The sequence below is a fragment of the Esox lucius genome, chromosome 15, assembly GCF_011004845.1.
Source record: "Esox lucius isolate fEsoLuc1 chromosome 15, fEsoLuc1.pri, whole genome shotgun sequence".
Lineage (NCBI taxonomy): Eukaryota > Metazoa > Chordata > Actinopteri > Esociformes > Esocidae > Esox > Esox lucius.
The window spans coordinates 18,132,501-18,152,122 of record NC_047583.1 but is presented as its reverse complement, the minus strand read 5'-3'; the positions used below and the strand labels follow the sequence as shown (position 1 = coordinate 18,152,122).

The following is a 19,622-nucleotide window of genomic DNA, read 5'->3' as shown; positions in this document are numbered from 1 at the left end:
TCTGTCAAAGCATTGTTGGCAATGAAGCCAAATAGAGGATGATGTGATAGCCTCAGTTTGTCCTTACCCTACCCAGAGGTGAACAATCTGAGCCCAACTACCTGTGAAGGTGTGGAGGTTTCACGGATAAGACGCCCACTCCTTATATAAAACCACCCCTTTGTGTGAGTGTTGGTGCGTGTGTTCTCCCAGTGCCATGTAGGTCTTTGAGGGGGGCTGAAGGATGACAAAGTGTGGGCGCTCTTTGATCCTAAGCCCACATTGCATGTTGGCGTGTTTATAATGATGGGAATTATCACTGCTGTCCATTAATGGGGAAATACAAGTGATTTCTTTTATGCTCAAAATGATCAAAGCTGTCTGGTCAAATACGTAGTGATGTAGTTATTGTCAATGTCCCAAGGAGGACCACCAACAACCGCGACACTAGCTTGAGCTGGCTAATGTTTACCACCATAAACTATGTTGCTGTGTTAACTAGAAGTTGATGTGGTAGTAACCTAGTCCCAAGGCTATTGCACATTACACTACCATTCAAAGTTAGCTTGAGGGGTTTTTCCTGGCTCAGAATTGGCCTTTTTGGGGGGTGACTATGCACGACAGTAAGCATGATTGGTCCGCGTACAGTAAAGGCAATGAGTTATCTTACCTTACTAATTTATGCATTTTCTTGTTATTTCTGACCATTTGATAAGCAAAAATGTCTACCATGCTTGAATAAATAAAACCGCATTAATAAAACTGGTTTAAAAAAAAGATTTTTAGTACAACATTGGAATAAATGCAGTCAGTTGCAGAGGTCACATCCTGCTTCTCAGTATTTCACCCTCCTCTTCTTATTTACTAAATAAAAGGATCTGACAAGGCCATGGTAGTCTATAGGACTGGATGATATGACCTAAAATCTAAATCACGATTAATTGAACACTTTACCTGGATTATGATTAATAAAAAAAATATTTTTGAATCCTTTTAATAATGTGTAGCATATGGAAATGCTAGTGTTATGGACACCTGCTTTGTGGATGCACTTATCAGTCTCTCTTTTTTTGAACCATGCACGGTTCATATTCGTTTGAATTGCTTCCATGCCGCTGACAGGATGGGGCGGAGTCACGTGACTACACACGCAGTAGTATGTTTTTAAGGGGAAAGTATTAACAGGATTAAAGAAACGAAATAACCGACGTGGGAAAATGACATCGGTTAGAGGATCTCATTATACGTTCAGCAAATCAATATACTGTGAGGTGTGGCGTCATATGGAGGGGCATTTCTGATGGTTGATTTTTAAATAAACACGTTTACTATATTCAGTCTAGCCGGAGCCACTTCTTAATACCAGCTAATATCCAGGTGGAGAGAATGGGCAACCTCACATCCTATGCTTTGACCCTGAGCATCGGAGCCTCCCAGGGCTGCGTATTCAGTGCCTTCCTGAACACTTAGTTCACACATGACTGTCTGGCCACACAGCTCCGATGTCATATTTTAGTTTAGTTTCCAACAACGATGAGACCAAATACTGTGAGGAAGTAAGTGACTTGGCTTAGTTGCCAGGACAACAACCTCTCACATAACGTCTGCAAGACTATGGAGATGATCGTGGACTTCAGGAAGCAGAAGAGGAGGGATCATGTCCCATACACATCGATGGAGCTGTAGTAAGAATTTCCGACTTCAAGTTCCTTGGTGTGTTCATCAAAGATGACCTCACCTGGTCCAGGCAAGCAGACTCTGTGGTAAAAGCTTCCCAGAAATGACTATACTTCCTGAGGAGACTCAATAAGTTTGTCATGTCTGCAAAAACTCTCACCAAGTTTTACAGGTGCAACATTGAGAGCATCCTCTCGGGCAGCGTTACTGTCTGGTACAGATCATATCATCGGCTGCCGTCTACCCTCCGTGCAAGGCATCTACCAATTCACAATGCCTTAGGAAAAGACTACAGCCACCCAGGCTATGGTCTGTTCACACTGCTGCCTTCTGGTAGACACTACCAGAGCATCAGGACACACGCTTCCAGACTCACACTTACAGACTTCCCCCCAGGCCATAAGACTTCTCAACCAGCAACACTGATCTATTGATCACATGAACACTTTTTATGTACATTCATGTACATTAGCACATTTTAATGTAGGCACAACAACACTTACATTTATAATATTTAAGATTTACTGTCCATATTCCCATTTCTACATTCACTGGAATTGCTACTAGTCTCTATTGTTATGTATTTTTTCGTTTTTCGTTTTATATATTTCTGAATGCCTACTGCGTAGATGTTGCTTGCCATGTCACAAGTATGCCATTGTTCAGAATGGCGCTATGTTATTCAGTGCATTTGATAAATGATAGAAATTTACAACAAAGTCTGCTGGCCTGGAAAAACTAACATTACTTGTTATTTATCATCTCTTCTGATTAAAAGCGCTGTTAGGCAACCCCACCAAGCCACATTAAGTAAATCTTAAACTTCACCTACTTTTGAAACCAGAAAAGGAACCAGGCAAGCCTAGTTCAGCCGGCCCGCAATTAAAAGCATAAATGTCGTTGCTCTTACAGGATTTGAATCAGGATCTCCCATGTGAGTGGCTGTGTCTTTAACTACCACAACACAGTGCTATACGTTTTCCAAGTGTAGGTATAGCATCTCAACATTAGATTTTGTTTGAATATTTCGCTAGACACCGTTAAGCATTGTGTTAAACTGACTAACGTTTCCTAAGAAGTTTACCTCATAAGAAACGTTAGTCAGTTTACCTAGGTTTACCTGATCTATGAAATATTAGCAAGTTTACCTCCTTTATGAAATGTATGGCTTTTGCCACTGGGCGTTTTAACAGCTTAGTAATAGGCTTAATTGTATCTAATTTACTACTTGGAATAGCCATAAGAATTGACCAGTTGCTAGTGAGACTGAATAAAAACTTTACACTGCCAAAGCTATTTCATTTCATGGCACAAAAACATTTGTTTTTCTTTCATTCATGAATGACGTTGATACAGTCACTAAAATATAGGTGACGAAAACTGACTTTTTTGTCGAGTGAAAAGACGAGAGTATCGTGTAAACCCCCACTCTTTTACTGCCTAAGGGGTTCTGATCTAGTCTATATTACCCCAAAAAGCATGCAAGGATGCATATTTTGATAACCATAAACAGTTTTATTTTAGGCTTACTATAACGAAGTTACTGAAGGTTTTTGTCTATCCGAAACAAATCCTAATGCATGATTTGGTCTGACTGTGATGAGATTCGAACGCAGGATTTGTTGGTTGCAGGTCCGCGTCACTAACCACCATCCTAACAGACAGACAGACCAGACAGACAGACCAGACAGACAGACAGACAAAGATTTGAAAATCGCACTACGCTTTGAGCCTTCAATGTCTTTTTTACCATTATATAAAGAGAAGAAAAACTGTATTGGGGTACACCTACAGCATTACTATGCCGACGCCCACCCTACCTATTCCCGGATGACTTCACCTCGCTCTTTCCCTGAGTTCCCTCCACACTTCCATAAAATTGTCTACAATTCTCTGCAAGCAATATATCTCATTTGCACTGTGCTTTTTTGGCAAGTATGCCTGAACCTGCAGAAATAGACTGGCACTAACCTTCTCCCCTGGTGTTTCTCTCCCTTGCTCTGGTAGCTTACCCAGATCAACTATTTTATAATTGGATGGGCCCAGATATTCAAGCTGTAAGTCAGTCTGTTATCTGATGGATAAGGTCTTCTTATTTTTGTTCAGGGGATTCAGTAGTGCTGTTTGGCTTATCTAAACTAAGATATTATACTATTCTAACGAACAGGCTAAATAGCTGGTGAGATGGTTTTATGTAGACTATTTCCAAAATGTTGGCCTACTTCAATTAATCAATGTGTTGAAAGCCACTGGTTGATTCATTCAATGTTACCTTAAAAGACCTAGCTATCAGGCTGATTGGATTGCAATCTCGCACACTCACTTATAACAGTAAATTCAGTATAAGCAGAATAATTATTAAAACCCATGAGTGCACATGTTATGGTCTTGTTTCACTTTATAAATGTTAAACAATTTTCAATCATTGAAAAAAGCTTTAGCATGACGTCAGCAATTTTGGGAATTCTGTCACTATATCCCATTCACACACAGCCTAAACACTGCTAATTCAACCATGCCGTATATTACAATTTAGTCTTTTTTAAGTATGTATTATTCCATTTCACAAGCCTAAACACCAAATTTCAGAGCACCATAAATTATATGCAGACTTCTTTAGATATATGGAAGGCATAGCGGCAATGAAGCTGAAAGTATTGAATGGAAATGCTAACCGCTCCTGCCTAATATGAGAGCATCCTGCGGCTAGTGCTGTGACTTCAAGAACCAATCACAAAGTTTCTTCATTCCTGGATGAGGAGAATTACAAAGTCTAAAATCTACTTTTAACATTTTTAGCTGTATGGACAGGCTGTTTATCAGGAGTACTATTTTGTCTTGCTTGCATCGAAAAATAATATAGTTAAGCCATTCATGCAAGCATGCATTCATGCCCGGAATTGTTACTACATTTGCCAAACTTGGCCAAAGAGGCTCTATATGTAAAAAGCTGATTAATGTTTTTTTTCATGTAGGCCAATTTTATACACTCTCAAAAGCTGATTAATGTTTGTCATCCTTGCACAGCTGGCTAGTTAGTTAATAACAAACGTTATAAAATGATGTTTAAAAAATATTTGAAAGAGACATGAAATTAGCCTACACAGGAAGTGAGGAAAAAATAACCCTCGCTTCTCAAAAAAAGAATATCTAGACATGACAGACTATCAGTTCATGACGGAAAACACCTGGTTAAAGACCAAAACCACTGGAACAATGTGCTCTCGGCAGATATGTGAAAGATGGAGTTGTTTGGTGCAAACAAAACGCTGCCTTTTACCTGAAGAATATACAGACTGTAAAGCATGGAGGCGGTGGCATTATGTTTTGGGGCTGCTCTGCTGCATCAGTGTTTGGCCTACTTGCCATCATTGGAATTCAACCATCATTCCATAGTTTACCTGAGATAACTTGTAGGCAATGTGAGGCCATCTGTCAAAAAATTAAGCTCAACCCAGCATTAATCTTGCAAAAAGTTACACAAGAAAAGCGACAGAACGGCTCAAAAAGAAGAAATAGAGGGTGATGGAATGTGTGGGGGGACTTGAAATGGCCCGTGCATAAAAAATGCCCTTGAACATGACACAGGTGAATCCATAAAACCAGTTGGATGCATTGATATGCTATGATATGGTTGAGAAATTGGCCAACAAGCTACATTAACTAAAATCTACAAGTCCAGCTGTCAGGCTTTTAACCAGGATAGACAAACACTTCGCAGTCTACACGATTGTTTCATCTTTACACTTGATGATAAAGTCAGTTATCATTGCCTGTATTGATGGATACTGTATCAATGTCATTCATGAATGGCAAATTAGCTGTTAAAACGGCCATTGGCAAAAGAGGATTTGTTCAGGATAGGCAAAAGAGGATTTGTTCAGGATAGACAAAAACACTTGACAAAAAAGTCTGTTATCGTCACCTGTATTGATACAGCAGTTATTGTATCAATGTCATTCATGAATGGCTAATAAGCTGTTAAAATGTCCAGTGGCAAAAGCCGTACAGTTCATAGATGCTATGGTGGAGTTAAACTTAATAAGAAACATTACTCAGTTTAACACAATGCTTAATGGTGTCTAGCGACATATTACTGGCTAATAAGCTTTTAAAACGGCCAGTGGCAAAGGCCATACAGTTCATAGATGCTATTTGTGGTGGAGGTAAACTTAATAAGAAACATTACACAGTTTAACACAATGCTTAATGGTGTCTAGCGACATATTAGTGGCTAATAAGCTTTTAAAACGGCCAGTGGCAAAAGTCATACAGTTCATAGATGCTATTTGTGGTGGAGGTAAACTTAATATGAAACGTTAGTCAGTTTAACACAATGGTCAATGGTGTCTAACGAAACATTCAAACTTGGCATGATGTTAATGGTCGGTCGGTCGGTGACGGACAGACGGACGGATGGACTCACTAAGAGACATTCACTCTTTTAGACCGGCTCAGCTTACGCGGCAACAAAGCAGTCCTTTTTCAGTTAATTTAACCCTGCATAGAGTGCTCTTTGCTGAAAGCAACAAAACGTCTGATAGGTGGCTACAGTTCTTTCATTTTTTCATGCTATGTCTTGATTTTAACCCATTTTATTTTAGTTGCAAAGCACCTTGGAATGCATTGAAATGTAAGAAATGTGGCATATAAATTAACATTGGTTAGTAGTGTCTAAACAGTTTCTAATAGCTGGTATTTATACAGTGTTTTTGCAGCTGCTCAAAGTGTGTTAGAACTACATTGCATAGGGAGAACTAACCTTGTCCATTGCCACATGGATTCCACTCCGGTCTCCACAGGCAGAGCTGCTAACGGGGGTGGCCGTGGCGACTGTAGAGGATGCTGGCCACGCTGGACAGGAGTTGCTGAGGCGAGGCTGCAGATCGGTCATCATCACCCTGGGCTCCCAGGGCTGCGTGGTGCTGTCGGGACAGGAGCCCTCAACCGGGTTGCACCACGTGCCCGCTAAACCTGTGACAGCTGTGGATACCACGGTAAGCCTGTCCCTTGGGTTTTTGTATTACAGCTTCCCGGTCCTCTGGGATCATAAGGGCCTTTTCTCCATTGTTTTGTCTCACCTTCTCGCTCCTTTTCTCCTTCTCAAAACCCATTGAACAAGAAAGCAGTAGGTCTCTCACTGCTGACTTTCTTTTTCAGTGGGTTTTCAGAAGGTGAGAAAGAAGAAAAGGAAGAAAGGGGAAGCCATTTGTGAAAAGGCCAGATATTAGACTCACTATTGTAGTTCTTCCACAGGCCTTATTCATCCGATTCAGCTTGTCATTAAGGATCTATTGGTATGAAGGGAAGGGCGATGAAACAATATCAATTATTATCATGATGTAAAAATAGAATATTGATAAACTTTTGAGATACATTTTCAATGTATTATGTTGTAATGTTTTCATGCAGTTTTGTCAATTTTAGTCAACCTCAGCATTCATAACCCACTTGACACAGCAAATATAAAACAGAACAAGAACAGCCAGTCACAAAGCAGGAATAAGCATATGCAACGTCCAGGTACATCAACACTAGGCAATCAGTGTTACCCTGATGAGGCTGTTTCCCGCTCAGTTGGGCTATTTTAATGACAGTGTGTGTGGGTGAAAATGGGCTTGGGTGGGTCGATTTAAAAATGGCGTTGTATAGTCCAAGCATTATTGGGCAGTATACTGTCAATTATATCCGCCAATCCTGCTGGCTATCTCTCTTATTGATGGGAATTGGCTTCCTGAATTATCGTTTGTGCTCAAAAGGTTTGTTAAACGTGGTCTGGATTCGATCTGGCACCACTACATGCTAGTGATTGTGACTTGGCAACATTACCTTTTTTGGCAACATTACTTTTTTTCAACTTGACTTACTAAATATGGTGACCAGTAACGGTTGTTGTTTGAAAGTCTCAGGTGTCGAACAACCGTAGAAGCCTGCATTTTACCAGAGGCTTTGGAAAAAGCATGTGATCAAACGAGGCTTGGGACGTCATCAGTCATGTGGTATTACACCGACACAAGCCATGGCCCCTTCTCATGGATTAGAATGGGTTGAAATTGTGAAGCAAACCACAATCTGAGAACTTAGTTAAATCTCCTGATTCACAATTATTGAAAAACTTTTGAATCCTTGGTATTATTGAGCCTGTGGAAGACAAAATATTAACATAACCTACAGAAAAATAAATATAATTATTTCTATAAGTGCGCTGGCACATAAAACCTAAACTAAAACTGGATTCAACACTGTGACAGTGAGGCCAGGTGATTACCTAATTACCAACTTTACCTACTTAGCTATTGTTTGTGTGCAATATATGGGAAGCACTTGTAAATAACTTGGCATGGAGGAAAGCCTCAGTGCCAGTAAGTGGAGATTCACATCTGCAGTCTGCTTCGAAAAAGGCGTGGGATCATACGAAGCTTCAGGCGTCATACCTCACATGGTGATCATCTGAATGGTACATCTTTACGAGAGAAACAATGGAGTTAAACATTCATAAAATATGGGAAATCCAATGTTTGATTTAAAACTGATTGATTTAAAACTGAGGAGCAAATATTTCAGACATAAAAATTACAAATGCAGTGTTGCAGGTGTTTTCAGCAAAACAATATATTAAAAAAAGTTACAATTGGGACTTGAACCGGGCTTTCAAAAGCAGTATCCGTCCACAACTCTACATGTCCACAGCTCTACATGTCCACAGCTCTACATGTCCACAGATCTACGAGAGCACCCAGCTAGATAACTATATCATCTGACAAACAGCTTGCCTAACTTATGTTATTTAGAAAAACATTTTAGAAATGCTGCCCCAAAATCTAGAGTGAGTGTCTGAAAATAGTCTGTAGATCAACATCTCCACTAAGCTTCTGATCATCTCTTTACAGCAGCAGTTTACAAGACGAGTAGTACCTTTCTTCTGTAGGCATGGCGGAAACAACTGAGAGCTTGCTTTGTTAGCCAGCAGCTACCAACTTATAAACAGTAGCTGGTTATCTTTGGCGAAATATATTTATCTTTGTATGTGCTCCAGTGGTTAGTCTATCTCTTATGTTTTATATGAAGTAGCTGACTGAGTTGCTGGCTTAGCTAACACTTTATCAAGTTTAACAAATTATACTAGCTTTATTGACATTCAAACGTCCAATATATTGACCATTGATGCACAAAACATTTAAAATGACTCAACCATGTCTTGCTTGTCAAAGAACTTGTAATTTATTTATTTTTGGTCATTTCTGCCTGTGTTAGGCAGTTGGCAATTTAGTTGTTAACATTCCTCAGCTGTGAGTGAAATTGAATATTGGCTAGATTCTAGTACTATGTCATCCCATTTTACTACATTTCTTAGCCATTTCGCTCAGACTCAGTGTGAAGCAATATACACAGCCATATCCAATCTAGAATTTTAAAGCAAGTTAGACTTGAGACCGGGCTTTAGATAACACAAGTAAAGGTGGGTATGATTCACAGAGCTCATGGTGTGGCATGGCCCACTGATCATTATAATGTAATTGTCATCTATAAGTGAGGGGGCCCAGGCATGTATATTTTTAGGGGGCACAGGATTCCTAGCCACGACCCTGCTTGGGACCATGTGTTTTTTTATATTCTGAATCATAATTCCCCCCAGTAAAATCCCAAAGCAAATAATGTGATGGTTAATGATTAGACTAAATCTGGATATAGACAGTAGAGATTAGGATACTGTACTGTTAGTTTATTGGACTAAGAGGGAAGCTTGGTGTCATGATTCATGTACTGCATAGCATTAATTATGCATCTCACATTTATGGAAGTTTGTTTGCTAAAAGGCGCTTTTTTGGCCAATGCCAAAAAACAATTATGGCATTTGGCTCCCAGTAGAACTCCTGGGAATACCAATTTGCAACGGTCCACATAGCCTACATTTTGCAGTAAAGATTTAACTGTGCATTTAAATTGGATTAAACATTTAAGAGGTTATTGTGAATTTAAAGTGAAAATGTCTTGGAGAAATTTTTCTGAGTGAGTTGTCATGTGTTCTTGTTATGTCTTGAGACAGGGTTATAGTTGAAGTTGATGTAAAATTCCCTCCATTTGTCAGTCGGAAGTTGTTTCCTTTTAAATTAAACTTGAACTTTGAAACTATCCCAGCAATATAAATGTCACTAATTTCAAGGAAGGTGTATTTTCTGAGGCCAATTAGGAGTGTACAGTCCCACCATCTTACCTTTTAAGCTTTTGTTGGATTTTCAAGAACATGGCTTGTCTGGGCTAGAGAGCCTCATTTGGTATGACCCACATATGTCTAATGGGAAGGACAATCAAACAAAACGATTGGGAAACCGCTGAAAAAAGACAAGATGTACAAAGTACTTTCTAGCTGCTTGTAGTAGGAACTTGTGGACCCAGGAAAAGCAAAATAGTCAGATGGATGAGCAACTCACAGCAGAAGAGAAAATGTTTATTATTTGCAAAACAACGTTAAAAAAGCTTCAAGGGTGACTGAGGCAGGTTCCGATACAATGATCATATATCTGCTTTTTTAACGCTAAGGTCTGTTGAACAAGAAACCCTGAAAGGTGTTTGTGTTCATTACATATCTGCTTTTATTATTCTGGGGGACAGCAGGTGCAACGACATTGTTCCAGACAAAGACAGGTGACACACAGTTTAAGGCACATCTGTTGACATTTGTAATTCCCAATTCAATATTATCCCTAACAATTTCACACATTGCAATTCCACTACATTGTGCTGATCATGTCACTGTTGAGACTGCCTAACTGCACTGGAAATACTAGAAGCATTCTGAAATTATTTAAAAAGAACAATACATTTTGATACTAACTGGATTATTTCCATTAACTGTACAGATTGAGAGTTCTTTTTTACAATTCCAGTTTAAGGTTCTGGGTGGGAAACTGGGTTCGGGATGTGGGGAGTAGGAGACCTATCTCTTTTCTTCATGAAATCAAGTTTATTTCTAAATCCAAGTCTTTGTTTGACCTATACATGGTTCATGTTTCCTTTACATATATTTTCAGTTCAGTTTGTAACAATTATTCCATTCAGGGCTTTCCTATATGTCTAAGTGCCTTGTTTCTACCATGCCCTATTTATACTTTGTACGCTCCTTGGAAAAAAGGATATCAACCATTTAAATGTGTTTTATTCCCATGACCTGAAAAAAAATAATTCCCATGACCTGAAAAGGGCATAATAAGAAATAGTACTACTAATTACCATGACGTGATTAATTGAAACTGTTGGCCCGAGAGTGCAGAGCAAACTACAATTTTCCCTGAGGTTGTGGCTAAAGGCTCACCCCACCCGATATTAAAGATTAAACTTCAAAATGACTTTCATTGGGGATGTGGAGACCTTTCCATTTTATCTTTGTTCTTGAAAGAGTTTGACTCATTTCACACCAGAGTCTAGTGGATTTGTCATCATAGGTTTGGTGAGACATTTACACTTCCTGTTCCTGAGTGTTTGCAGGCTCCCAGAGTTTGGGACACAAAGTACTGATTAGAGTTGGGTACTATAGAGAAACTGTCATTGTCCTTCACAATCAAAAACATAGCAATATAGGGGGTTGCCTTTTTTTAACTTTAAGTGTAAAACCTGTTATGAATCGTGGAAACGTATGTCAAGGCGATAGTGTAATTTTTGCTATAGTAGTAAATAGAAATGTGTTGCTTGCATGCAATACACTACAATACAATACAATAGTATCTCAATTGGGCCAATACAAGGCACTAGATTGTTTGTTGGGGGTGATGTGTTTGCTTGTAAATGGAAGTATGTTGGTTTGAATGGAATAGACTACCTTGAAACTTAAATGAGTCACGTACATTATACTTCTTTTTTTTCCCGTACAACAGCATCACTCATCTTGTTGTGAGTTTAGGTGTTTACTAATGTGGATGAGTATTAGTAAGTAAACCGGAAACTGCGATGCAGACTTCTAGACAAAAGCGGAAGTTCCTCACTACGCTGGAGTCTATAGTTGTCTGTCCCACACACTCTTTTTTTACACAGTACAGGAGATAGCAATTTGCTGAGGTCAGTGCAGTGGGAGAGTGCTAAAAGGCATTTAGTATGTCGACTGCAGGGCCACAGTTAGCCACTACAGTAATGTTACTGAAATAATGTATACTGCAGTTGGCCTACAAGTACTTACAATTAACCCTTTACTTTTACAGTCTCCAACACAACACGCAAACACACCGTTACTTGCCGGTGCATGTGAAATGAACCATAGCCCTGAGGGTGAACCTGACTTAGCGTCCTTCACCCCAACCCCCTTCCTATCAGCCTGTGACTCACCTCTCAGCCCCACACCAGTCAGCAGAACCCAGGCTGTGGTCGGGTTTTGCTTTTGGCAGTGCCTCCCCCGAGTACACTTTGATGGCCCCATAAATTCTGTTGTGTTTAACTCTTTTGGATGCCTTAATCCCCCTTCCAGTAAACCATTTTTTTTTTTTACTGGCTATGAGAGACAAAAAACACCAGATTGTTGCCTGAATGGCTAGACAGCTAGACAGATCTTTTGTTTTTCTACATCATTTTTGTTTTTACAATGCATAGTTAGAACTTTCACATGATTTAGTCTACAAAATGTTAATTGTGTTTCTTTTGTTGAAATCATTTTTAGAGCTACACTTGTCATTGTCTCACCAGTGGCAGGTTTTATTTTACGTGTGAATTTGGTGGTTTTGATGTTACTGTATGTGTGGGTTGGCAAATTGTGGTGGTCTGGGGTGAAGCCCTGATCTTGCAGTTTCAGAACTGTATTTCTTAACTGTTGCCTTCAGTATGTGAACCAGCCAACTATTTTGCACTTGTACACACTCACTGGGATGTAATCAGCATGTTTCAAACATCTGTTCACTATAACTCTTAGGATTCAAGGTAGCATTGTAGAAGAGTTGTATTATCTTTTCAAATAATAAGGACAAAATCACCTATCAAAATGTAAAGACATTTTGATTTGGAGTTTTTCTTATTCTAAAATGGATTTAATGGATTATTTTCCTCATCAATATATGCACAATATAACAATGATGAAGCAAAAGTTCAAAAAAGTTTGCAAATGTATAAACAAAAGCACATTTATGTATTCAGACTCTAAGTATTCAGACTCTATTACACTCCAAATGGAGCTCAGGTATATTCTGTTTCTATTGATCATCGAGATGTTTCTACTAATGATTGGACATGATTTGGAAAGGCACACACCTGTGTATGTATACAGTATATATATAAGGTGTGTGCCTTTGTGCCTTATATAAAGTAGATACAGTTATATACAGGTGGTGACCATGTAAGTAAAACAATTGAGTTGATTTGCATATTTACAGTATATCTAAATGCAGGCAGATTTCAGACTTTGAGTGCTTCAAATGCAACAATTTTGTTTAAAGTGTCATTTCCATTCAGTGCTGAGATCAAAGCGGCATAACATTCTAGCTTCCCCAGTTCTTTCATCATCCACTCATACACAACACCCTCTTCCATGAGCAACACATTCGACATGGCAAAGCATTAGAAGCTGAGTCAGGGTCGGCTGCAAAACTGGACTGGCAACAAAGTAAACACCACTCATCGTCTACCTCTGAAGTTTTCCTTTGTCTTAAATTGAGTGCAGGCATTCCCTCCTTCACATCAGATTCTGCACTGTTAGTGTAGACAATTAGATGATCCTTGCACATACAAGTCTCCTGGATCTGTATCTCACATACACTCCTTGGGTGGCCTCGTGCTTCTCCTTCACCGGTTGGGGGGGGGGGGGGGGGGGGGTGTATATAACCTCCAGGCCAGACAGACCAGCTCAGTGTGGGTCTGGACAATCCACATCATCCTTGCTTCCTTCCTATAAGAGGAGACAGATGAGGAACTCTCAAAGGCTGGTTCCTGGAAGCGGTATGTTGGGGAGGGAGTACCCCAAACCATGTTGTTCACCTTTTCATCTCTGACCACCAGATCGTTGGGATGGACTGCACATGCTAGTAATTAGCATCCACTGCTATCTTCCAGTTGCATTACAATGTGTTTAAGACACCCTTTTCCACATTTCATTGTGCTATGGACTGAGATTGATTAAATATATACATTGCCATCGATCTATACTTAACCAAAAATGTTTACATAAGAATTCAAACCCTTTACCATAGGACTCCATACTGAGCTCAGTTGCATTTTGTATCCTTTTTTCATCTGTCTCTAGAACTTGATTGGAGTCCATCTGTGGCAATTTCAATTGACATGATTTAGAAAGGCACACGTGTGACCCCAGACTCTAGTGCATTTAAGAGCAAAAATCAAGCCAAAGACCTCAAAGAGAGAACTGTGTCAAGACATACTAGAGATCTGTTTAAAAAATGCATGACAGGTGGCATGAAGGACTCAGAGACCCCTGCTAAAATAGGATCTCTGGTCTGATAGACTAGCCCTGCATGCCAAGTGGTATGTCTGGCAAAAGAAAGCTATGGCACATCACCTGGCTAATACCTCTCTATGATGGTGGTGGGATACTTCTCAGTGGTAGGGACTGGGAGACTGGCCAGTTTCAGTTCACCAATGTTCCCCATTCAATCTGACAAAGCTTGAGAGGATCTACAAGGAACAATGGAAGAAACTGCCCTAATCCAGGTTTGAGAATCAAGTAGAGGCATACCTAATGCCTTTCTTCAAAGAATTTACTAAAATGTCTGATTACATATGTTCATGAGATTTCCATTTTCAATTAATTGGCACAAATTCTAAAAATTCAAAAAATAATGTTTTATCAAACTGTGAAAAGAGCAATAGAAAAAAAGGGACCTGTCTGTAAGAGCAAAAGCCAAAAGGATGGATAGGCCTTTGCTCTCAGGATTCCTAATCTATTCAGTTAACAGAGTTTTTGATGTCATCATTATTAGCCAATACTTTGACGAAGCAAGTGTCACCAATCTTTCCTGGAAGCTCGGGAGGCCAGTAACAGTTTGATGACTAAGCATTTGCTAAGTGTTCCTTTCCTCTATCCTGGGGGTATTTATTGGTGAGAGTCCCAGAGATGGGGGTTATGGCTACCACATTGATCACGCCTTTATGGGAGACTAGATCATAGGAAATCCCAGACAGGAAATGCACTTAGGGGGAAGCACAATGTCGAGCTCCATGTAACCCCTTGAAATTAGTATGGTCAATTTTAAGGAGTCAGTTAAAGGGTCTCTTTTGAAACTGAGGAGATAATTAAATGGGCCAAAAAGGAAGTTGGATTTGTAGAAGGGGAGAGAAGACAAATTACATTCACAACCTGGAATTACATTAGAGCACAGTTTGCTATGCAGTGTTGGATTGCTTTCATCAAACTTTTACTGCTCAAGTCTCTAACAATGCAGAGAACCGGCAGAAGGACAAGAGGTCGAGGCGTAGCGGGCAGAGCTTACCGCGAGAGAGCATCAGTGCTAGTCTGTGGCTACTGCTTCTGTCGTTTGACTGACAGGCGTCCAAATCTAACCTTCACCAAAGTGCGTCGAGGGCGGCCTCAGCGGAGCTGGCGGGGGGGCCCTGGTTGTCAGCTCCGGTGAGCATCATGCAGGGACACGACATTGTCACATCCCAGTGTCCGGGAGTGGGGCACTGTTTAACCCAAGAGGAGAGGACAGCGACTTGGCATCGGGAGCTCTGGTGCGTGGTGGATAGAGAGGATCATATCAGAAGACTTGAGTTGACCGGTCACAGCATACAGACAGGGCCTGGGGGCTCCGCAGAGGGCCACAGAAAATGGTTGAAGCACTCACTGGGGTGGACAGGTAGATGTCGCACAAAGCTGCCTTGTCCCGTTGCTCTCTAGGGACTCTGTAGTAAGTCTGGCGGTTTTGAGCTCAAAAGTGGTGTTGGACGGGAAAGTGTGTACAGGTTTCCTGGTTGGGTGAGCAGTGGGGAAAAAAGCAGAACGGCTTGGCAGGATGTCCATCTGAGTACAAATTTCAGTCTTCAGTCTTTCTGTACCTGCTAAAGAGCTGTTGTCATGAGGCAAGAGCATTAATGCAAATAGGACATTACAAAATTGGCTTGGTGTGGGGTAACAATTTGATTAAAAAGTTTATATTTTACTTATTCCATATAGGTGAAAATGTTTTGTTTCACAGAGTTTCCATTGAACAAAGTCAGGTTAGCCCCTTCCTGTTTCATCAAATAGAACAAAATGGAGAGGGACATAAAAAAACATACAAACAAGAATGCAAACTTTAGAAGATATTTACAGGTGACTGCAAATGTCCTAGCAGCTTTTCTGATAATCTGGGACCATCTTTCACTCACTATTCTGAGGTCTATCATTCGTGTCTTCAAGTGTGGGTGGACAGGGTCTAGTAATTGTCTCACTATGCTGTGAAATGGAAACAGTCCAGAGCTAAAGTGGGAGCACACATTTCCACATGGTTTGCAGACCAACCCAATGCCCAGACAGGAGACATAAACATAAAATGATAAAAAGGAAAATTTACCAGCTTTTGTTTGACCCTGTACTCACATTTTCCAGCCTCTAACCAATCCCTGATAGTCACCTCTGGTAACTTTGGACTCCATTGGACTACTATTGCCTATTGGCTGGAAATAGTCAATCAATCAATCAAATGTATTTATAAAGTCCTTTTTTACATCAGCAGTTGGCACCAAGTGCTTTTACAAAGCTCAAGAGTTCTGAACAGGGGAATGATGGGTAGGTTAAATGGGGGAGAGAATGGGTGGAGGTGTTTGGGGAAGAGTGCAATGAACTCTTTGAGAGCCAGAACGGTGAGTAATCGACCAGACTTGTGAGAACCATTGGCGGGGGCCATCTGTGGTTAAATCTGAGCGAGTTGCCACATTCTTCCATGCACTTTCCCACCAATGATCTAATACCCTCATCTCTCCCAATCCCTCCCCTATGAGGAAGCCTACCCCCCTGGGTGCCTATGTCACATTCCATCATCACTGTCAATAGCTGAGAGAAAGAATTAACAGATGATAAACCCACAGGCCATGCCAGTGTTAGCCTATAACTGCCAGACAACAATTCCAGAAAACAAGGATAGGGGAGATGGCCAAAGAACTTTGATGTACATTTGTAATTTATGTCTGAATAACTTGGGATCTGTGCAACAACTAATCATTGATGTCAGATCAGATGTTAAATTGGTCCCCTTATTCACCGGTTACTTCAAAGTGTTTTCTTTTTGGATACTAGATACAAGTTCTTCAAAGCATGCAAATATAATGTTCAAAGTATCAAAATGTATTTATTTTATGCCAAAGGGATTAGTCTTGTTTCATACTGTAAAGGGTTGTTGTTTAAAAAAAAAAAAGAACAAATGTTTTTATAAAATACAGCATTGACCTGGGAGCAATTAGGGTTAACCGCCTTGCTTATGGACAGAATGACAGATCCTTCCATCCCTTTGAACTGAGTGTGGGGAGCGTTGTCTGAAAAACTACAATTGACAAGTGACATAGCACCCCCTACTGTTACCAACAGTTGGAAAGAAGATGAATAGCAACAGTCTTCATTCCTTTCATTATGTATTGTTCAAAAATTCTCTGTGAGGGAATTAATCTTTCAAACTTGTCATAAAGGGAAGTGAATTCTTACAGCAATGTCACAGTTTTGTAAAAGAAGGGCTTTTGTCTTTCCAGTGTAGATTTCAATATCAATGTTGACAGTGACAGTTTTGCTATGTGAAATTGTATTGGAGCAATACTAACGGCTTGTCTTTACACAGGGAGCCGGAGACAGCTTCATTGGTGCTCTGGCATTCTACATGGCTACCTTTCCCACAATGCCACTACAAGAGATGGTCAGTAGGGCTAATCAGGTGGCAGGAGTGAGTGTACAAAAAATTGGGACACAGGCATCTTATCCCTACAAAAAAGACTTACCCAACAACCTTTTCTCAAGACAGCAACTTGCCAACTAAATGGACACTGTGATCCTGAACAATCTAACACACTGTATTCTTCAACATTTAAATTAAAGGAATTTAGCAGACGGGTGCATACTTGACTAGCTACTGTAAACAGTTATGTAATGATGTCCATTGGCTTTTATTAATCTGCCAGCATTTTATTTACTATTACACTACATTAAGGATATTAAAATGTGTCAGTCAAACAAATGAAAGAGCTAATATCTATATTTCGTTTACTAATTTCTTCAGAAAAATACATCAACAAATGAAACAACAAAATGTCAAGGGGGAAAAACATTTCATTTTTATTCTGACCAATTAGAAATAATTTACTTGAATTGTTAAAGTGAAAAACATCAAAAAGGTAACACCAACCCAGAATAGTTTGTACCACTGATGGATAGTTTTAGTCCTTAGATGTTCCCAGGTACAATACATGTGTGGAACAAACAATCAGTTCGATAAAGCATAAGGTGGAGAAATTGAATACAAGTGAGTAACAACATGAAACAGGTTTAAGAAAAAAATTATTATATGGTGCGTTTACACAGGTAGCCTGAAATTTTGCATGATTATCAAAAAGAGCTGATTTCATTAAGTCAAAAAACTAAATGGGGAAATCAGAAATGGGCTTCCATTGTAAAAAAAATATACTAAAAAACAACAGGTAATAATGTGAATGGAAACCGAACTGATACAGTTTTTCTGCCACTTGGATCATCTCAAATGTTTTACAATAAGTCGATTTCATCCTGGAATACTCCAACAGGAATTCCTTGGTTCTTCTCACGCATGATGGTCATTCCCATTTTAGACAATGAAAATATCAGTAATATCTGCCTAGATGTTGCAGATTGAAAAAAGTCTTAATTTGTTGCTGTTCATGGTTAAATTGACCTAATCTTCTTCTTTTCAAAAAAGAGGACATGCTTGTTTACTGCAAAGATGGAGAAAGAGCACAATTCTCAAGTGAGTGGATGCATAGCATAGGTTATCATTGGATGACAAACATTTGTAGGGGTTTCATTTTGAACCAAGGAAAAATAACTAGGCATACATAGTACTATGAGTAAACTCAAATGTTAACTGATAAGAGTGGAATTTTAAATCACTAATTATGTAGCAGGAGGACTTTTCTTTTTATCTGCCAGGAATGACACTAATTGTCTTTGTGTATATCGTATTGCTCAGTGAGAGAAGAATGTGCCTAATTAAAAGCCAAAACAATGTGAAAGAGAAATATGCACATCCTTTCAAAGACGTTTTCTAATATTTTTATAATTTTTACATAAGGTTTAAAAGGGCAATCTGAGACTCAAACTACAACTAACCAGCTCTTATTCTGGATAACTGCTATATGCATTTAAGAGTGGTTACATTTATTTAAGAGCTATGGGCTCAATGATCAATCTTCCATTAGATCAAAATGGTATCATGTTTGTACCAATCCCAGATTGGCCCTTTAATTCCTGAGGGCAGTTTTGAAAGCTATATTGAAGTCAAACACCCACATGCTACATTGCCTTCATAAAGTATTCAGCCCCTTGACATTTCCCACATTTTATTATGCAGCAGTCTAAATTTACAGTTTACATTGATATTTTGTATCACTAATCTACAAACAATTTCCCATGATGTCAAAGGTTTTCCAGTGAAATATTAAACCCCTTTCTTACAGCTAGCCTAAATAACTTTACAAGTAAACATTTACTTAACAAATCACATATTTAATGGAAACACACTCTCTATGCAATAATAATGTTTTACATTATTTTTAATGGACTACGCCCTCTCTGTACATGCAAGGTCCCTCAGTTGAGTAGTTAATTTCAAACCTATTCAAGGATAAATAACTGTGAGATATTCCAATACTTTACAAAGAAGGGGAACAATTGGTAGATAGGCAAACATTTTAAAAAGCAAACACTGACTAAGCTGTCCACTGCTGCTTGCAACAAAGAACTAAGGTAGTACTGCCAAGAATGTCGCAATATCTTTTTTTTTTTTCAGAATGCAAAGCATTACTAAGGAAGTGCATATTTT

At 39.4% G+C, this 19,622-nt stretch overlaps 2 protein-coding genes across 3 annotated transcripts in view; one reads left to right on the top strand and one right to left on the bottom strand.

The window, feature by feature from the left end:
- rbks (ribokinase) overlaps window positions 1-17,772 on the top strand; it is a 43,915-nt gene extending 26,143 nt beyond the window's left edge. For both annotated transcript variants that reach the window (XM_010892359.3, XM_010892360.2), the window contains exons 8-9: window positions 6,459-6,653; window positions 17,394-17,772. In XM_010892359.3, the coding sequence (XP_010890661.1) occupies window positions 6,459-6,653; window positions 17,394-17,588 (390 nt within the window). In that variant the 3' untranslated portion in view covers window positions 17,589-17,772. The remainder of the gene's footprint in view (window positions 1-6,458; window positions 6,654-17,393) is intronic.
- Window positions 17,773-17,860: 88 nt separating this feature from the next.
- The window catches only part of mrpl33 (mitochondrial ribosomal protein L33), a 5,761-nt gene continuing 3,999 nt past the window's right edge, over window positions 17,861-19,622 (bottom strand). The window contains exon 4 of the mRNA XM_010892366.3: window positions 17,861-18,516. Coding sequence (XP_010890668.1) covers window positions 18,467-18,516 — 50 coding nt within the window. The 3' untranslated portion in view covers window positions 17,861-18,466. The remainder of the gene's footprint in view (window positions 18,517-19,622) is intronic.